The sequence below is a fragment of the Protomyctophum bolini genome, assembly GCF_963924005.1.
Source record: "Protomyctophum bolini genome assembly, chromosome: 19".
Taxonomy (NCBI): Eukaryota; Metazoa; Chordata; class Actinopteri; order Myctophiformes; family Myctophidae; genus Protomyctophum; species Protomyctophum bolini.
In genome coordinates, this window is record NC_137880.1 from 17,212,432 (window position 1) to 17,234,813 (window position 22,382).

At 43.7% G+C, this 22,382-nt stretch overlaps 1 protein-coding gene across 1 annotated transcript in view; it reads right to left on the reverse strand.

Annotated features, from left to right (window-relative positions):
- Positions 1 to 1,691: 1,691 nt before the first annotated feature.
- The window catches only part of nt5dc1 (5'-nucleotidase domain containing 1), a 72,465-nt gene continuing 51,774 nt past the window's right edge, over positions 1,692 to 22,382 (reverse strand). The window contains exons 9-12 of the mRNA XM_080790754.1: positions 19,082 to 19,203; positions 12,513 to 12,686; positions 5,498 to 5,666; positions 1,692 to 1,918 (exon numbers count right to left, since the gene is read on the reverse strand). Of these exons, the coding sequence (XP_080646880.1) occupies positions 1,806 to 1,918; positions 5,498 to 5,666; positions 12,513 to 12,686; positions 19,082 to 19,203 (578 nt within the window). The 3' untranslated portion in view covers positions 1,692 to 1,805. The remainder of the gene's footprint in view (positions 1,919 to 5,497; positions 5,667 to 12,512; positions 12,687 to 19,081; positions 19,204 to 22,382) is intronic.

Genomic DNA, 22,382 nt, shown 5'->3' on the forward strand with positions numbered 1-22,382 from the left:
TACAGAACATCAAGCATAGTCTTCATCAAACCATTACTATCAATAGTTTTCCCAAACTGGTGGGATAGTTTTGTGTTTTTATGACAGCCAACACAGAACAGTAATTGTGGCATTCTTCAGCGACAATGACCTGAAATAACACTTTCCACAAAATTGACACTGGAAACAATTCGATCTTGAACACCATATTCAAGTCACTAAAAACACATATGGTGAAATAAAATGTAAGAAAATACAAAATAAAAACAAAGAGAGAGAGAGAGAGAGAGAGAGATCGTGAGAGAAAGAGAAAACCCCTGATAACACACAACAGTGTAATAATACTCGTTTACAAATACTGACAAATACCATTTGCACAGGGAAGAGAAGTTTCTTGTAATGAGTTGGGTTGCGGTTACATCTTGAGGGGATAAAACAAATGATGGAAATACTGTGCACATTTTCGACAAAATGTTTTGTAGAGTATCCTTACACTTATGAACGTCAAACGAGAAACCTGTGCAGCACAAATGGACGTGTATTTAAATTTTAAATGGGGTCAACTGGTTAGGTCTCTAAGGTACATAAGAAACATGAGATGGGGGAGGGGGGGGGGGGGGGGGTCCTCACATAAAACAATAAGACCACTACATTGTTTTTGTTTATCAATATATGCCAACACTCACACACACGCATATTCTGGCAAGTAATTATTTCCACATATTACAGTACAATAAACCACAGAACAACATAGAAGATGTTGGCGTTATTACTGAGAGATACATTCACATGGTTTCTCCAGATGGGAAGATGGTTCACAGTAAAGTCCTCAGTGTTCATTTAACACTGCTACCGTCAGGCAAGGTGATGCCCAGCAAACGGACTAAAGCCTAATGTGTGCTCTGTCGTGCGATAGTGTTGCACGCTGAGCCTGGCCGAGAGCAGAGCTACAAGCTCACAACACGTCACATCCGCAACATGTTGTGAGCTTGTAGGTCAGCTATGATCTGTATGTGACACCACACCAGCATGCAACAAATAAAAGTATGAATCAGGCTTAAGGGGCTTTGTCTACACGCCAATCTTTTTTTTTCCTGAGCGCAGCGTGTGCTTTTAATTGGCACTGAGCGCCTATTCTGCTTGCCGAGAGCTGAATTATTTTCAACACAGGCATTTGGATGTGCCTTTAGGTGAGTGCCTTGCATTTTCTGCTGGGGGGGAAAAATGCCTCGTGGACACTAATGGGATGGTTTCCACAAACCAGGCCATCAGGCTCTGAGTCAGGTTGTCATGTCAATGATAAGGTGTTATTACACTGGCAATATGATCACTTTATCTACTGTGCAGTGTGTGTGTGTGTGTGTGTGTGTGTGTGTGCGCGCGCGTGCGTGTGGGGGGTATTTTCTGGCCCCTAAGAGAGCGTGCGTGTGCACGCGCGTGGGGGGGATTTTCTGGCCCCTAAGAGAGCGTGCGTGTGCATGCGCGTGGGGGGGACTTTCTGGCCCCTAAGAGAGGTAAATTTACATTTACTGGTCCACTCAGCAGATGGCTGCTCAGATGGCTCAGAGCTGAAACCATGGCTTAAGTGGTTAAATGAACACTGCAGATTTTACTTTGTTCCTGTGCTCCACAGATGGGGAGGGATCAGCTGTGTGTGTGTGTGTGTGTGTGTGTGTGTGTGTGTGTGTGTGTGTGTGTGTGTGTGTGTGTGTGTGTGCGCGCGCGTGCGTGCGTGCGTGTGTGTGTGTGTGTGTGTGTGTGAAGACTACAGGGCAAAAATGGAGGAACATTGCTCTTCTGAGGCAGACGAGTGAGGGGGGACGTCTTTAGGACAGAGTCTGGCACCTCTTCAACAGGGAATCTGGAGGTCTGGGGTAGTAACCGGTGGTGCAAGGCTTGTCGGGAGAAAACCTGGGGAACTTGTAGTCCAGAGGGAGAGCTGAAATGAGAATAAAATCACTATTACAATTTTTGCTTATAAAAAGGGTCTTACAAAGTGAATTGTCTGCATTTCAAGGGCTGGGCAATACTGACCAAATCAATTAAAACATTTTATTTTTACCAAAATACCTCAATATCAATATTGTGATGATTGATGGGTATTTTCTTAATTATGATTTATTGTTTCATATTTTATGTTCACATCTTATTACTATGTTAAAAAATACCTTGTAAATCTTCTTGTATCTGGTGCACAGGACTGCCCTGTCACCCAGTGATGTCATATCAATATTTGCGTGTGTATTAATTCCATTATCAGCTGTCACCCACTCCAGATTGACCATTGTACCAAAGGGAATGGAAAACAACATGACAACATGCCTTTTATTGGTTTTTTGAAGGGACAGTAGGCTGACAGGAAACGGGAGAGAGATGGGGGAAGACATGCAGTAAAGGCCGTGTCGGGCTTTGAATCTGAAGAAAAACTTAACTAAACTTGGAATATTGTAAGAACTTGTCTTGTGTCAAAATCCTTTCAGGTCTTTTGCACTACTCTAAGTTTCACTAGAGTTCCTCTTTTGAGGTTTTTGATACTTTGGGTTCTCACTTTTCTAGTGAAGATTTTTAAGGTTGAGGTATCTGGTCTTTTTGCTATTTTAATAGCCTCACACAGATTTCTTATCCGTCAATGATAATAGCCCATCTTTTTTGTTTCCAAAAATAAATTCAAACTGTAGCCACATTTCAAACTCACAGAATAATATATATGGTAAAAATAAAGTTTGTTCATTTACAATGTAAATTGGGGGCCCTGGGGGACGCTGGTCAACAGTGTACAGTAGGGTTGAACTAAAGTTGTAAATAAAAACAATTGCACCAAAGTATGCTAAATCATGTAATCAGAAGTGATGTTTTACTGGTCTCGGCTCAGTAATACATTATAACATTCAATATACAGGCTGGTTCAGTGCTGTACCACTGCTGAACAACCACTGAGTTGTGTTTATACTGAATCGGGACTTGTATGGAAGCCTGTTGTACATAATCAATAAAATACCAGTTAATTCACAGTAACTATCCACAGTGTCTGGGAGTGGCCCATTGCTCAACTGTTTTTCCCCTCTCGTCTGGAAAATGACTGCAGCTCTGCCAAACCAAACCCTCCAAAGAGAGGGAAACAAAGTTTAAAGAAGCATTTTTGTAATATGAAAGAAGGGACAGAAGTTTGTCTCGAAGCTTAAATAAAACTTTTCCGCTCAATCGGGTTTGTTTTTCAGTTCAACAGTGGATGGCACTGATAGTGATTTTCCCTCGTATTGTTCTTTTTGCGGTGTAGTATTAGTGATGAAGGTTAATAGTATGTTGCAAAATGCCAGAGCTTGTAGAATGTGTGTTGGGGGGGGGGCAATAAGGGATCAGAAAAACAGTGCCCTTTTGCTCTGCTGTCCTCCATGTCTGCAAAGTTGTCATTGATTCTACTACTACTACTACTACAATTTGAATTGTATTGTTATTATGTCGTATTTCATTTTATAGAATGGATTGTAATTACAGTATGTATTTTCATGTGCTTAATCTTATAGAATGTATTGTAATGGATTTATTTATTTTTTGTATGCATTTTATATGGACCCCAGGAAGACTAGCTGTCGCCCCGGCAGCTAGTGGGGATCCATTCAATACACAATAAACTACTACTACTACTACTACTACTAGGTCAAGTGTTAAGAGTGTTAGCAAATGGACCCGTAAGGTGGTTCCTAACAATCAATAATTTAGCTGAGATCACCCGGTGGTCCACGGACCCCACATTGAGACGCAGTGTGCTATTGCACACCAAGCATGGCAAACTAAGCACACGAGCACACCTTGGCTAACTTTAACGATGTCTGATGAATAGCCTTCGGAATCTTGACTACATCTGAATATTGTCAGAGTAATTAATACCGTACTCTGACCATACTCTGAAATACTCTATTTTCAAGGGCCCCCATAACTCGTAAATAATGATTACAGACCCTTAAGGGTCCATGTGGAACCTCTTCAAGGAACCCTGACAGTCCCTGGGCCACACTTTGAGAATGAGTGGTCTAAAGCATATATAATATTATTGTATTATTGTATTCTTTATGTGTTGATGTATTGCATACACAGGACCACAGTGGAAACAAGCCTTCAGGGGGTTTTGTGTCATCCTTTTAGCATTATTGTATAACTGTACCTCTGCACCTTTTGCAAACTGTTAATAAAGTATTCAATAAATCAACAGGCCAGTTGACCCCAAGGGAACTACTAGCCCCAGCTTCAGTTTTCACTCCAGAAGAACTGAAACATTGGTTGTGGGTTTGGTGATCTTCTAATGCAGCTGAGGAAGACTTTTTATCCCACAAATTCCCCATACACTTACTGTATGTTATTGTTACTGCTGAAACACAATCATTTTCAAATCCTATCCTATCTTTAGCTGTCCCACATGAAAGCCAATGAAATCAAACACTAGCCAATACTAGTTTTGTGCATCATATTCAGCTGCGATTGACTTTAAAAGCATAACATGGAGCCAGGTCTGGTCAAGTAAGACGGATGGATGGATATTGGATACCATCTGCAAGTCTAGCAGTCTATAAGATGGTCGGTATGTTTGTCTGCCTGCATGTGCGGCTTTGTGCACCAATATTGAAATAACGCTGAACCGATCAGCGCCAAATTTCTTGTAGACCACACAAGTACCTCTACCTTTGTCAACACATTTTATACTTTTTAAAGCGTATTGGCCAGGTCTCAATCAGGCAAAAGTTAAATAAAACATACATTTCATAATGGACGTCAAAGGGGCTCTGATCTGGCTGAAACCATGCCCATATTTCATAGATGACAAGAGTGACGTCACAGGCTGGCCAGATGAAGGCTGAGATCCTCATCATCATTGGAGCCACACCGTTCCCATATGGATCCTGAGATTCAAATGAGTGTTTTGTTGTTTTAACACTGGCCCAATGTGTTTTGAGGGAACATTGGCAAAAAACATACCGGTATACATGTACACATACTGTAAATATGTGACTATTTATTTCACGTTTCCTAGTGGTGGTTGCAATTTTGGGGGCTGTGGTCTTGTGACCCATCATTGCTCATTGCAGGCCTGTAGTCTTGTTGTAGTCTAAGAGAAACACTTAATTGGTCGTTAATCAAGACATGCAAGAATGTGATGAGGCCCAGTGAAAAAGCTCCCACCCCCTATTATCAAATTGCAATTAAAATAATTTATACTGGAGAATTTTAAGGTAAATACAGCACGGTAGCCTATTTGGTCTCCCTGCTGGGTTATTTGAAGGTATTTATTTACAGTCCTTTCTATCATCACAAAATAGATAATTTATTATAAGAATGAATTTAAAAGAAAAATCTTATACAGTGTTTTTTCTCTTCTTTCGCCATCTTTCCCATTTGTACACTCTCAGAGCAATCTTTGATGATTTTACTGTATGTTTTGTTGGTTTTCTTCCAATGTGGACCCACAGTCTTGTCCAACATTACCTGCCATAGTGGCCATAGTGCTGTATTTGTCCAACATTACCTGCTATGTGTTCCACACTAGGGATGGCCATAGTGCTGTATTTGCGGATGCATTGGCCGCACCAGGTGAGCTTCTGGGTATCCTCATCGGCTCCACTGCCCTTGTGGACGTCAACGAAGTAAGACCCCCACTGCTTGGACACATCCGAGGGCGCCTTCATCCCCATGTCCTGTTACAGAGGAGTTAACCATTTTAAACCCTCTATACTTAGTACATTGGACGTGAGTTGTATACTTGGTGCACTCTTTTTCGCTCTATAACACATTTCTTTGCCAAAGATATGCAATCTACAAGCTCTGAACGCATCGCGTTGTTATGCGTTGTGATCTTCGAATAGAAGATCGTCTAATTTCGCTCCGTCCAGATTAGAGATGCTGGGGTTCAAGTGGTAAACAATAGTGGATGTGAGCTGTAACGGACCCCGAGAAGGCTGAACTTTATTTTGAAGGGTATGGCCGGAAGCGCCAGCCAGCTCCTTCCGGCTGTCATCAGAGAGGGCTATTTAAATCCAGTTTAGCATGTGCAGGGAGAGGAATTGTTTGGCATGGACGGACGCCATGGGGAATCGCATGACAAACTAGACATGTTTGGTGCGATCCCCGTGGAAATGTAACTTTGAGAGAACACAAGAATGGACCTTGAGAGAGACGAGCAGTTCATATCTCAATGATTTAGCGCCCTAGCTGGAAGGGGGAAAAAGGTATTTTGTTTGGATATCTACTCTGTACTGTTTGTCTGTACTGTTGTTGAATTCCCTAGAAGTTTATTATAAATGTTATATTGAGTTTTATGGTCTTGATCTATTGTGTTATGGTGGGCTGGTGGTTTATGATTCTGGATGCCAATTGTGTAGATTATTAGAAATGTAGGCTGTGTATATATGGGAAATGTGCAATGCCAATGCATAAATAGGATTTACTTTTATATATGAAACTGCTTATATATATGATGTACTGATATGTGATGTTATTGATGTGATGTTTATTGATCTTTGATGTATGTATTATATGTTTTTCTTTCAGTTTTCACGGTGACACTTTACAATAAAATGGTAAAATTCATCAGTCGATCTCCAACTCCTTATTGCCAGCTGGGTCCGCTACATGAGCTGCCCTCCATCCTGGATCAGAGAATAGACACACTAACAGAGATGCGAGCACAACTCCAGTGAGTCACACAAACGATATATTAAAAAAAACGTTATGGGTGCAGTGTCTTGTCTATCATGTAAACGTTTTGCAAAGAAAATTACATTTTTGCAAATAAAATAAGATTAAGAAGTACCTGAATGGACAGAATGTGGGTGGTGGCCATATAATTCTTTGCATAATCAGACTATTGACAACTGACAAGTTGACAACCCTAGTATTTACTGTGTACTGTAACTGGGCTGGAGATTACTTCCCAGACAAGTTTGGTCCTGAAGACAACCCCACTATGAACTCCTATGGAATTACTGTATGAGGCAACCCCCAACTGCCTTCGTCACAGCTCTGAGGTCAGGATGACATTTAATTACACAGAATTAAAATCGCTCCCATTTCCCAGAAATACCCAATCGTATTGCTTCATTGTAAATGATGAGTCGGTATGAGTCAGTTAAAAAATAATGTTGCTGTCCTTAAACCCCTGCTGCATCAATGTGCATTTTTTATTTCTTTTCTTCATTTTACTGTGATTTACAATATTGCTTAGTTTTTATTTGCTTTCAACCTGATTGTTGATTTCTTTTATCCCCTATCCCTTTCTCCCTCAAGAGGAGTTGCCATTTTGTCAAGCCAAAGTCGTAAATAAAAATGTGTTCTTTATCGTCTGTATTACTAAATAAAGATTATATAAAATAAAAACGTCCTTCATCATAAAAAAAAATTTGAAAGTCTGTAAAGAATATTCTTTCTCAGAAATAACCAATTGTGTTACATGTAATTGTGACTAATGATGAGTCAGTTATCCTTTCTAGATTATGTGTTGATGAGAACAGCACCTGTGAAAAACAGGATGTGGTGTATTAAACTGTGCTAAGATATGCTATCAGCGTAAGGAAGCAACACAGAGATTTAACCACTTATGCTCTATAATATATGGCCTATATACTTCATTGACTGGAGTACCCCAGGGCTCTATACTAGCCCCCCTAATTGTTTCTACCTGTACATTTGTACACTCTCTCTCTCTTGAGATACATTACCACTCAGGGTTTTACAGTGCAGTTTATCCCCTACACTTAAAACTAACTAAAAGTGGATCTACAGGCTCAAAGGTGACATTTAGTATATTTGGGGGTCAAAGTGGTTAAAGAGGAGATTTATTGCAATGGATTTAGTGCTGTCCAAACATTTGGCGAGATAACCACACCACACACCACACTAGAAAACAGGCCTTAACTTTTTTTAAACTGTACGACATTACAGTAAAACAAAGTTACAGTGTATCAGCCAAAAACAATATAAAATGAGTTTCATTAACATCTGACAGATTTTGCCTCAGTGAATACTGAAACCCCAGGGATTTTAAGCCTAATACGGCGCCGGCAGTGGATGAGAACCGCAATGTTCCCAGTTCGAACCCGGGCTCCCCCAGAGTTCGTGTCAAAGAGTCCTTGAGCAAGACTCTGAACTGAACCCCTAATTGCTCCCGATGTGCAGGTTGGTGCCTTGCATGGTTTCCCCCGGCATCGGTGTGTGAATGTGTGTGTGAATGGGTGAATGTAATGCACACTCTCTGTAAAGCGCCTTGGATAAAGGCGCTATATAAATGCACCATTTACCATTTACCATACTTAGTTGCATGCCAGTGTCGTACTGCGTAAATAACAGATCTACAAGCTCACAGCGTTCTGCTATTTGCTCTAAGTATAGTATAAATCAGGCTTCAGTGTGGCGAGTGAGACATAATATGTATAACAGAAATACGATTAGTAGTGTAGTCAAAATCAGAACAGAAATGTAGCGGTTATCCTCTGTAGTCGTTATGGTTAACTGTGCATATTACTTACAGTAATAATCTGCTTAAACCCACTAGCATGGCTTAATATTTTGTCTTATGTCGCTACCAAAACTACTATCTTCATAGCATCTACACGAATCAAGGGCGTGTGAGCGCACTTTAGGTAACTTTAGGTCCTACAGTGACCTAAAATCATTGTCCATGGATGTCATGTTTATACCTGCCACAGAAGACAGTGCTGCATTGTTTTTCACAAAAGGGATTTTTTAGTAGCTCAGCTCAAGTGATGAGACAACCATGGGAAAATCACTAAGGCACACTCCATTTTAAGGTGAAAACAAGTATGATTGGTTTAATCAAATATTGGTTATATTTCACTTTTTGCACAGTTCACACTCGGATACGGTACTGCAAGTAACATACTGTACTGCAAGTAACACACACACACACACACACACACACACACACACACACACACACACACACACACACACACACACACACACACACACACACACACACACGTAAAAATATTCACAAGCCTAATCGGTCAGATACCTTGACTCGTGTGTGTGTGTGTGTGTGTGTGTGTGTGTGTGTGTGTGTGTGTGTGCGCGTGTAACACACATCCTGTAGCGTGGCACTGTCACAGAGAGGCGACTGTGCAAGAACTGCAGCTTTCAACAGGCCAGAGCCTGCTTGTTGAGGGAGAGGGCAGCACTGGGCAGTATTACTGTACATCCTTGTTGAGATCATTTCATTAGAGTTCCACCAACATTATACATGGCCCAGCTTTCGGTGTAGTGAAGACCTGAACTGATTCAAACATTGACAATAGATAAGAGGAGCTTTTTGTTATTACCAGCGTGCACTGTGCAGATTCTATTTCATTTTTGTTGTATTGCTGTTTGTCCTGCCCCCATGTGTACAGTATGTGCGTGCACACTTTTTCAAAGCAGAGGCAATGGCATGAATCCCTACTAGCTATGGATCACCTCCATCCCCCTCCCTACTAGCTATGGATCACCTCCACCCCCCTCCCTACTATAGCTATGGATCACCTCCATCCCCCTCCCTACTAGCTATGGATCACCTCCACCCCCCTCCCTACTAGCTATGGATCACCTCCATCCCCCTCCCTACTAGCTATGGATCACCTCCATCCCCCTCCCTACTATAGCTATGGATCACCTCCATCCCCCTCCCTACTATAGCTATGGATCACCTCCATCCCCCTCCCTACTATAGCTATGGATCACCTCCATCCCCCTCCCTACTAGCTATGGATCACCTCCACCCCCCTCCCTACTATAGCTATGGATCACCTCCATCCCCCTCCCTACTAGCTATGGATCACCTCCACCCCCCTCCCTACTAGCTATGGATCACCTCCATCCCCCTCCCTACTAGCTATGGATCACCTCCATCCCCCTCCCTACTATAGCTATGGATCACCTCCATCCCCCTCCCTACTAGCTATGGATCACCTCCACCCCCCTCCCTACTATAGCTATGGATCACCTCCATCCCCCTCCCTACTATAGCTATGGATCACCTCCATCCCCCTCCCTACTAGCTATGGATCACCTCCATCCCTCTCCCTACTATAGCTATGGATCACCTCCACCCCCCTCCCTACTATAGCTATGGATCACCTCCATCCCCCTCCCTACTATAGCTATGGATCACCTCCATCCCCCTCCCTACTAGCTATGGATCACCTCCATCCCCCTCCCTACTATAGCTATGGATCACCTCCATCCCCCTCCCTACTATAGCTATGGATCACCTCCATCCCCCTCCCTACTATAGCTATGGATCACCTCCATCCCCCTCCCTACTAGCTATGGATCACCTCCATCCCCCTCCCTACTAGCTATGGATCACCTCCACCCCCCTCCCTACTAGCTATGGATCACCTCCACCCCGTCCCTACTAGCTATGGATCACCTCCACCCCCCTCCCTACTAGCTATGGATCACCTCCACCCCCTCCCTACTATAGCTATGGATCACCTCCATCCCCCTCCCTACTATAGCTATGGATCACCTCCACCCCCCTCCCTACTATAGCTATGGATCACCTCCATCCCCTCCCTACTATAGCTATGGATCACCTCCATCCCCCTCCCTACTAGCTATGGATCACCTCCATCCCCCTCCCTACTAGCTATGGATCACCTCCATCCCCCTCCCTACTAGCTATGGATCACCTCCATCCCCCTCCCTACTATAGCTATGGATCACCTCCATCCCTCTCCCTACTAGCTATGGATCACCTCCATCCCCCTCCCTACTAGCTATGGATCACCTCCATCCCCCTCCCTACTAGCTATGGATCACCTCCATCCCCCTCCCTACTATAGCTATGGATCACCTCCATCCCTCTCCCTACTAGCTATGGATCACCTCCATCCCCCTCCCTACTAGCTATGGATCACCTCCACCCCCCTCCCTACTATAGCTATGGATCACCTCCACCCCCCTCCCTACTAGCTATGGATCACCTCCATCCCCCTCCCTACTATAGCTATGGATCACCTCCACCCCCCTCCCTACTATAGCTATGGATCACCTCCATCCCCTCCCTACTATAGCTATGGATCACCTCCATCCCCCTCCCTACTAGCTATGGATCACCTCCACCCCCTCCCTACTATAGCTATGGATCACCTCCATCCCCCTCCCTACTAGCTATGGATCACCTCCACCCCCTCCCTACTATAGCTATGGATCACCTCCATCCCCCTCCCTACTAGCTATGGATCACCTCCACCCCCCTCCCTACTATAGCTATGGATCACCTCCACCCCCCTCCCTACTAGCTATGGATCACCTCCATCCCCCTCCCTACTATAGCTATGGATCACCTCCACCCCCCTCCCTACTATAGCTATGGATCACCTCCATCCCCTCCCTACTATAGCTATGGATCACCTCCATCCCCCTCCCTACTAGCTATGGATCACCTCCATCCCCCTCCCTACTAGCTATGGATCACCTCCATCCCCCTCCCTACTAGCTATGGATCACCTCCATCCCCCTCCCTACTATAGCTATGGATCACCTCCATCCCTCTCCCTACTAGCTATGGATCACCTCCATCCCCCTCCCTACTAGCTATGGATCACCTCCATCCCCCTCCCTACTAGCTATGGATCACCTCCATCCCCCTCCCTACTATAGCTATGGATCACCTCCATCCCTCTCCCTACTAGCTATGGATCACCTCCATCCCCCTCCCTACTAGCTATGGATCACCTCCATCCCCCTCCCTACTAGCTATGGATCACCTCCATCCCCCTCCCTACTAGCTATGGATCACCTCCATCCCCCTCCCTACTAGCTATATGGATCACCTCCATCCCCCTCCCTACTATAGCTATGGATCACCTCCATCCCTCTCCATACTATAGCTATGGATCACCTCCACCCCCCTCCCTACTAGCTATGGATCACCTCCACCCCCCTCCCTACTAGCTATGGATCACCTCCACCCCCCTCCCTACTATAGCTATGGATCACCTCCATCCCTCTCCCTACTATAGCTATGGATCACCTCCATCCCTCTCCCTACTAGCTAGCTATGGATCACCTCCACCCCCCTCCCTACTAGCTATGGATCACCTCCATCCCCCTCCCTACTATAGCTATGGATCACCTCCATCCCCCTCCCTACTAGCTAGCTATGGATCACCTCCACCCCCCTCCCTACTATAGCTATGGATCACCTCCATCCCCCTCCCTACTAGCTATGGATCACCTCCATCCCCCTCCCTACTAGCTAGCTATGGATCACCTCCATCCCCCTCCCTACTATAGCTATGGATCACCTCCACCCCCCTCCCTACTATAGCTATGGATCGCCTCCATCCCCCCCAGCAAATCGAACTCTGCACACTGCAACACGTGTACACATGCAAAGACACAGTCTACAAAGGGTATGTTGGTGGCTCTCAGCCAAGGCATGGGGGTAGGGAGGTTCGTAGGGGCAGGCAGGGGGGAGGGGGGGGGGGGGAGCAATGGTGGGTGAGCGCACTAAACGGAAACAGCTGCTTGTGTGAACTTACCTCAAACTTTCCCTTCTTTTCCAGCGGCTCAACTTGGGCCTCATTGGACTTCGCCGCGTCGCTCTTCGGGACGCCCTCTCCCTCCATTTCCTCCACAACCATCACGGTCTCCCACTTGCCGAAGCTGCTGGCGGGGAACATGTCCGACCGCATGCTATCACCAAAGTACACTACCTGGAGGGGGGATGGAGGGGGGGGGGTGCATTAACAGCTGCACATACTGGAATCAGCTCAATCGTTCAGACCCAGGGGTTCCTAAACGTTTTCAGCTCGAGACCCAGAAGAGAAAACGTCTACCCGGAACCCAAAGTTATAGAAATACATTAGGAATTAAACCTCTTTCAAAACAAAATAGTGAAAATAGCTTATATACATGCTCACAACACGTCATATCACCACACATTGTGAGCTTGTAGATCTGCTATTTCTGACAATACATTTTTAAAGTCTTGAATTTGTTTTCTGAGAATCTTTTCTTTTTCATAAAATAAATACATATTTACTGATGACCCATAATTACGGGCCCACGATTCAAAATGGGACCCTATGTTTAAAACACCTTTTGGTGTTTTAACCCTTCTGGACTGGAACCCCTTTTGGGGTTCTGTACAGTATTCAAAAAATTACGAAAATTTGATGCTGCTATATAAATATTTGAAGTTTTTCAGGATTTAGAAGGCCTCAGTCCTAAATGGGTTAAGTGATGTGATAAAGTATCAGTCTAATGGTTACTTTCCCTGAAATACACCGGAGGGGTGAAACTATGTAATTTTCACTTCTTTTGAAGAGTTATTCTATCTATGCAGGGTTTTAAGCAACCCACAGAAAAGAATTACTTATACTAGGGACCCTAAACAGAATGTTATCCCATGGAATTCCTGTATTTATTGTTAGATATGTTTGTCTACTACACAATACTGCAGATGGGGAGATGTGAAAACTATATTAATCCGAATGATTGATACATTTAAAAAAAAAAAAAACTTTTTTAACAAGGAACATACATTTATCAGATGAAATCAGGGTCCCCTGCCAACACTTTGGGAAGAACTGCTCTGATTTGTCTACTTAGTGTCAGTGCTACAATAAAATTGGAGTTGGACTGAATTATTTTCTGCAGTACTTGGTGGTAGTCAAATTCAATAAAACCAACATATGTTGCCCCAAAGGCGAACTAGACCAGACAAGATGAGCCTGGAAAACTCATCATGACTTCTTTGACCATCGTATTTCCTTTGTCTTCAATGTCTGGAAAGAAAAACAAGTTGAGACAGGCCTTAACGGAACAGCATTCCATTGACAGCAAGGGGCGCAGTACTTAGAGCTTTTAATTCTCATTTTGACAACAGTTACTGTACGTATGTAATCTACACCAGTCAAACTGGAGAGAAAATACTGAAGAATAGAAATGTGAGATTAGGAAATTGAAATGAAAACCATACAGAATTCAACTGAGCAAAGCTTTAAATTATTTTAATAAAAAAAGGGCTTTCCAGTATTTAAAGGTATAGTAAATATGGCATAGCCTATTTTGGGACGGATATTACATTTAAGATGCAGTTTGCACTTTGTTGAGCATTGTTGGTCGAATGAGACCCATAAATGAAAGCCATATGTTTTAAGTGCATCACTATTGTACTTTCTCTGGCTACAGCACAAATCCTGGTGCCCCCCCCCACCCCCTCCATAAGTGCATCACTATTGTACTTTCTCTGGCTACAGCACAAATCCTGGTGCCCCCCCACCCCCCCTCCATAAGTGCATCACTATTGTACTTTCTCTGGCTACAGCACAAATCCTGGTGCCCCCCCCACCCCCTCCACCCCCCCCCCCCACACACAAAAAAGAACATCTTTAAAACCCATAAATCTTCCATGCTCTGCCTTCCACTTACGTAACTTTTTGCTTAGCTAGGCTGCTCTGTCAGATGAACGGTAGCTATCAACACCAACGAGATAACACAGCTGAACACACATTCACCACATGTGGCATTTCTCATCGAACCTCCTCTTTAAAGGCACCAGCCCTAAACATGAAAAGTTCTTAGTTCCAATAATAATAATAATAAAAATGATATATGCATGGATAGAAAAAGCTGGGTCCTCATTCATGAAAATGATCTTGGAGTTTTGTTTGATCATAACACAATTACCCATGATATATACATACGTGGGAATATACTGAAGACAAAAAAACCCCATTGTGAATGGTCATAACCTAACCCTTTTGTCTTTTTTTTTTTTTTTTTTTACATCTTTAAAGGGAGCTCCTGGTTTAATGAACCCATATAATGCTAATAATGACACCTACAGAATGGCCATAAAAAGGAGTGTCCATCATGCATTCAGGCATTTGGGTAGGTGACTCACTCAACCCAGTAAAATGTTAATGTTAATTTATCATTAGTAACTTCTACCTGTACATTTGTACACTCTCTCTCTTGAGATACATTACCACTCAGGGTTTTACAGTGCAGTTTATCCCCTTCACGCTGGACCCTTGTGGTGCACATACAGCCAGGTCCTCCATACATCAACAAACAGCCCGGGCTACAGGCAGCGAGGTGGGCCAGCAGGGAAGAGCCTTCAGGCATCACATTTCCAGCTGGACCTATTCCATGTTTTTAAAAGAACCGCCCTTCTGTGGAACTCTTGCCCTATTCTTAAAATGGCAATACAGAGGATCCATCGCCGGTGCTTGCCAAGTCGATCTAACAATTTCAAGGTAAACTGTACAGCTGCACTTGTTTTAAATTTCTCTGGATTAAGGAATGTAAAAACATATTTCCCCCCCAGAACTAGCCACAGCTGTGCACTGTAACCGAGGGGAAAAAAGCAAAGAAAAAAGCTAGGCTGTTCAGTACGCCAACCATTGTTCATTGGCCTCTGCAGCCAGCGGCATGGGATCAGTATGATAAATATTTACAAGGGCCCGGCATTCCAACACAAGAGGCAAGATATTATAGAAGGTGCTTTCTCAGGAACGAGACACAGTTCCGCTGACCGGAATGACACTCTACATATGTCAATGAAACCTGGAATGCTAATCGTGTGATTTTTGGGTTCTTTCTCTATAATTTTCCCATCTTTGTCCCAACAGACCAACAGATCATTATGTGACCATCATTCTGTCACAGTCACACAAGATGACACACCACACACTTTCTAAATGAAGGTCTTGTATAATGTCTCACTCAATGAGACATTGTATTCCACTGTACAGTATAGCCTACTGTAGAGAGAGATAGTGCACTGTTGCCTGCTAATATGAGAGAGAGAGAGAGGGGGGGGGGGGGGGGGGGGGGAGTTGCACCACTCAGTTCACACAGGTGTGATTTTTTATATTCATGTTACATTATCATTAAAATCGTAGTGTTTTGCCAATTATTTAGGGGCCCACTTGCAATAACCTCACTGCCCTCAGGTTTAGAATCACTGGATTGAACAACGCATTAAGCTGTGCAGTGTGCTTGGAGGTGAAGTGGGTCTTCATATCAAGAGCATGACCCAGTGTCTTGTTATCATCACCATGTCACTCACAGCAGAGATTCCAGATAAAGTGGTCCCCAGGTCAACAGGGAGACAGGGGGCCCTCAGAAGGCAAAGGCTTCTTAATGAGACCATTGTGTTCCACTGTGTGGGGTTTGAGCTACAGAGAGTGGAGGGCTGCAAACGACACATCTGAAAGGAAACGTTCACAGAGATAAGGACTTCAAGAACCCTAGCTTCCCTATTCTGCATATTCAGCAAAGAAAATTGCAGATCTACAAGCTCCCTTCATGTGCATGTCGTAACTTGGCACGTTGTGAGTTTGTAGATTGGCAACTGTGTGGTGTACAGGGAAATACTAGAGTAGATCCCTGGGGGATCCCAGTCAAGTAAGTATATATAGGGTTTATGTGGTTAAGCCAGGGCTTCTCGGTTTGATACTGGACACAGTGGACCTCTGCTTATTCACGTTTAATCAGGAAACAATAAAATATGCATATCTGGGGTAACTCCAAGTTTGTTTGTTTTTTAATCGGAATACATTAGAATATCAATGTAAAGGAGCTTGCACACTATACTGCGTTTTTCGTCCTTGCAGACTGGTGCGGACCCGGAATTTGCTCTGATATTCAGGTCCGTAAATGCAGCAGTCTGTAAACACCATAAAGTCTTAAATGCTAAATGTGCAGCACTTAAACATGCAATGTTGAGGATATCCTTGCTAGTAGGCGAGTACAGAGTACTAAACGTTTTCCTCTCCTCAACCATATTTTCCTCCTCTCAAAATAAATACACATATACTTAAATCTGAGTTATTCTACCCATCTTCTCAGTTCTGGCCTTTATCTCTTGTATTGACACTCTTGTTATGTATAAATATTTGGAACAAACAATGGTAATAAGTTAAGCCTTGTATTCCAGACTATTTGCATGTGATGATGGTGGTCTGGAAATGGAAGCTAGGCTAGACTGGACATGAATTACTTTTTGGTAAATTATTCAGCTACATGTCTTATTTCTAGAATGCAAAATGTAATGTCACTACAAATATAACTATACAATATTAGAGGGAGGAAAGGCATCAATTGAGCCACGGTATCAAAATGGGGAAGAAAAATATATATGATCAAGAAAACGCTTCTAATATCAAAACATAATTGATAGAAAAATCACTACGGAAATAATTGATAGCTGCAACCCTAATCATTTGAGCAAGTGAATCTGGTACGTGATGGCATCCCGTCACCCGGCTCACTCCGGCTGTGACCCCACGGTTGGACAGGACTTGAAGTGGGTGGGTGTAATCTTCCCCTGAATGGCTCCATTCAGCCCACCTGTGGTAAGCCATGTCAGGTGAAAGTGGAGAGAACTCTAAACACAGAGCGCCTCAAGTCACCCCGGAGGAGCTACTCAAAAGCAGCCGTAAGTGCAGGTTGACACTTGCATTCCGCGAGAGCTTTCTCCACGTGGCTGAGGGGGAACAGACAGGGCATTGAGCCCCCGAGCCAGGGTGAGTGAGAGGGAAGAGGGGGAGAGTCTTGAGGACGTGGATGGATGATGACGAGTACTCCATCTATTGGTTAAGGCAACGTAACTCTCCCTTGTGCCAGAGTTTCTCCACTTTTATATCTGAGCAGATTCCAGACCAAAACCTTTCCGCTACGCTACGCACAGTAAAATAAATTAAGAGACACAAGCAGTTTTTGTGACACTTTTACAACTCTGGACGGAAAGAGAAGAAAACTCACCATTCTTGTGGTTTTCGTTCATATTTCTTCCATGTAGAAAGTGATCACACTAGGGAAGGCTGTATATATTGGCAGACCATTTTAAAGGTCAGAGTTCATGACCAGGGATGTGCTGGGCCCATAATTCAGCCCGGGAAGTGGAGGTGCGGAGGCCCTCTAGGCGAAACGAAACACAGACGAATCAAGGGCGTGTGAGCGCATTTTAGGTAACGAGCGTGAGCGTGAAGGTAAGCTATAGCGTTGCAGTGGATAAGCGTGGACCAGAGGAAATGTAGCTAATGGGCATCCCAAATAAACAATAAACTGTTTCTAGTTGTTGATGTTATTGTTGGACAGATAGGCGGTTACAATGGGTACTGTGACAATGGGTATAGCAGAGTATATAAGAGGTATATAAGGGTATATAAGGCGGTTACAATGGGTACTGTGACAATGGGTATAGCAGGTATTGCATAAGAGGGTGTGGCATTCCCTATTTTCATTGTTCCCAACCTGCATCGTTCATTGAGTAGGCCGGTGCCCAGCGGGAAAGAGTTGGGCACTAGTTTAATGAAATAATAAGTTAAATAACCAATCTGTATTTTGGACTGGATTATATGCGAAAAGTTGTCAAATGTCAAATGTAAATTTAGTTTTTAACAATCATATTATGGACTTAATAAACCCACTTCATAATATAATGCTGATTATGTTTATGATGGTGATGATAAGGGGGAGGAGGGATTGATTTAGTATTTTTCTATAAGAATGGACTTGGTCTTGAAGTCCCAGCAGGCAGCCTGCTGGCACTCGGCATGCCTTGTCAACAGCAGTGCCAGGAGGCTGCAGGACGTGTGCCTGCCTCCCTCACCCTGGTGTGAATCTGACCCAAGATGATTGATCGCAAAGCTCTCATCTGTGCCAGAAATGAGTGCCTGAATCAACCACAAAGCAAAGATACATTCTTGTAGAGGCAGTTGTCACCCATTTCAGTGCGATAGCTACTATAATAACTGACAATGGTTCCTGGACTTTCTTGTCTACTGTACATTGCTAACAGGACATTGTTTCCAAAATTAAGCTTTGATCTCTTTTCAGCCATTGGTATTTACAAGGAACGGTCACTCTGGTTTATACTTCATTCACTAATCTCACCATTATTGCAGCATTTAAGGAGGCATTAAATAGAGACTGTAGTACCCATTGTCCATGGAACAGTTTGGTTAGAATAGCTCAACACTAACGTTCCCATACCGTGACGTCTGGCTTTCGCCTCAACGAAAGCCCAGCATGTGCTTTTCTCATTTCAGCACAATACCCTTTGAGCGACGGACGGACGAAGACCTTACTGTACCTCGGGCTCGGGTTTGCCGGTCATGGTCTTGAGCAGCTCATGGAGGTGGGGCCAGTTGCCCTGCGAGTACCAGCCCGGCTTCTCCAGAGATGGCAGACCCTCGCTCTCTTCCACATCGTTCACTGCCGGGGCGAAGACAGAGAAAACAAACCGCATGGTCAGACAGCCACACACACACAGCAAGCTGCTGCTGGAAGAGAGGACAAGAGCAGACGTGACCGCATGCTCTTTGGCACCCAGACATTCAACCGCCTCCTTTCACTTAACCTCGTGCCACCACAGAACTAACCAGCACATCCCACAAGAAAATACAGGAGCAGATACAGTAGGACCATTTGGGTGATACGTTTATAATAGACCACATTGTTATACATATATTATATGAATATCGTCAGAACTTATTTTTTCATTTTCCTTAATGGTTTTGAAAAGTACAAGGTTTCTGCCCGGCAGCAACCATATATATCTGTATGGGTCTATGTCTGTGGGTTTATGTGAGGTGTGTGGTGGACTGTCTTGAATTACCTAAAGTGTCAAAGAGGGAGGGAAGCCTAATTACAGCTTCTTCTCCAGCTCTGTCAGAGCTTGTTAACATGTTTATTAATGCCGTCCATGGAGAGTAAATGTTTTTATTTTCCTCACCAAGCTCTATCGCTCACTGATATGCACAGCAGTGGACGGGGATAGTAAAATCACAGCGATGGACTGTGCCCACTTCAGGCCCAGCATCATACAGTACCTGCTATCATGTCCCCCTTCACCTGTTACAGGCAACGTTATACGTCACTTAGTCAAGCAAAACTAAATATATTTTGTTTGGACAATTGCCTATACCTGCAAGAGAGACATATGCGTTGTCTGTGTGTGTGTGTGTGTGTGTGTGTGTGTGTGTGTGTGTGTGTGTGTGTGTGTGTGTGTGTGTGTGTGTGTGTGTGTGCGTGTGCGTGCATGTTTTTCTGTATGGGACTAGGATGAAATGATCCTCTTAGTAACTTGTCATTACTCATGCACAGTAAAAGTATCACTCTATTGAATAGCGTAATAGGAGCATCATTTGGACCAACAGTACAAAGCTCACCCCAACAGTACAAAGCTATCAGCGCAAGCAGTACCAGCTAAATTGACAGCCCTTAGTTCAGTTGAGAATGTATCTTTACAGAAGCACATCAAGTTGTTGGCTACTGCATGACCTTCACATGTTGTCTAGTGTTGGGCCATTATGTAGGAAGCCTGCAACTCCCTCCATGTTTGAAGTGTGGCATTGCTCATTCTGGACAGAAGAAGTGAAGAGTGGTGTTCAGGACTGATTGGCACTCGAGAGCAGCGGCAGCAGGAGGCAGACAGAGAAGAAAGCATCCTCCACTTGTGAAAACGACAGACTTAAATCACTTTCTACCCGGTGTTCCTATTTTGAGCATTACAATTTTCTTTTCTTCCAAGAAGCAGTGTCTAGTCCGCAACAGGTTAAAATGAGGGTTATCACAGCATGCTATAAATATTGTGACAGAAGAGAGTGAAGGAACAGTGCTGGAGCACACACACAAACACACACAAAAGACAACTCCCAGACCACGTCATTTCCGCCAAAGTCCCTATGTGTAAATACAAGATAAGGACATCAACTGCAGGACATCTCAGGCTGCTTTGCTGCCCTCCTAGCACGCGCATGCGCACACACACACACACACACACACACACACACACACACACACACACACACACACACACTACCACTCTACCTCCCAAGTCACTACCGCAAGTGAATGTTACAGGATGTGGTCTCTTCATGTTGAACCGAGCTTCTGAAAGGATGTTGAAAACACCTTTTAAAATGTGTAGAGCTGCAGCACTGTAACCAAATTAGGCCTGCAAGCATGAGGCCAATATTTAGAGAGCGCTGGCATCATCTGAACGAAATGACCGTATTGGAACAACTAACAAAAGGCTGCAGTGTGTTATGCTGTTTAGATCTATACACCAAGAACTAACGAGCTAAATACCTTTTCTCTGATGAGATAATAAGATAAGATAAACCTTTATTGATCCCCGGGGGGGAATTCAGGTGTCATGGCAGCAACAGCAGTAAGAGTACTGAAACGCAAGAGAGGTACAGGTAAGAGCTGGAGTCAAGCAAAGAATAAAAAAAACAAAAAAGGTACTACATGTGTGCACGCCACTAGGTCTATGAAAGAATTAGTTAACATACTGTACTGTATCTACTATCTACAGTCTATCAATAAATGCATAATGTACACTGTACGTGTTCATCAACAGGTGAATATGAATGCCTATACATCTATCACCAATGAATATATGGATGAATATCATTTTTGCGGTCAACAATCAATATATAAATGTGTAGAAGTTGAGTATAAGTCTCAAAACAGTAAATCGTTATCTGTCATGGTTCTGTACTACTCTGTAGTGTTCTTCAATCATGTGCATTGTGCAAGCATGCCAGAGTCAAAGCTGAGGGCCACTGGGCCAGTAATCTTGAAAAGAGCAGAAAAGGATCTCAACCACATCAATCCTCATAGCAGTCAAGCATGAGCTTGTAGATCTGACATTTTTAGGCAAAGAGATTTGGTGTAGAGAACAAAAGGAGCTGACCAAGTATGCATAGACCCCTAGGGGACACTGGTCAACATGTTTGCATAGACCCCTAGGGGACACTGGTCAACAAGTATGCATAGACAGGGGACACTGGTCACCAAAGTAGATCAGCTACAGTATTTCCGGCAAAGAGATTTGGTTTAGAGGGAAAAAAGAGTTGACCGAGAAAAGACTTCTGGGGGACTCTGGTAAACAAAGTATAATATACTTTTGGTTTAAATGGTTAAGCTCTAAAATGGGTTTAAATGGTTAAGCTCTAAAATGGGGTTCAAGCTTGGTTGTGGAGCCTGATGGCTGCTAGCACAGAAGACTACATAATACTACCAGTATAGTACTTGGCAGGTACTGCACAAACTTAAACAATCCTGTGGGTTTGTCTATCAACCAGCAGTTCAAGCATTAATACTATAACACTCTGTAGATCCTGCAGCTTACATAATCCCAAAGCACACATTCTGAACTGCAAGCTAGACCTATATCCCGTGGTGATAATTTCATCAGCAGCCTTATAAATCAACACTCTCTTAGGAATCAAGGCTTATGAGAGAGACTCTTCACTCACCCCGATCACACACACGTGTCATGACGGGTGTGCTCAATGAGCTAACAGCATTGCATTACTCAGCAACGTTGAGAAGAATAACAACTCCTGGGAGTGGAAAAAGTAAGTAATGTTCTCGAATACAAA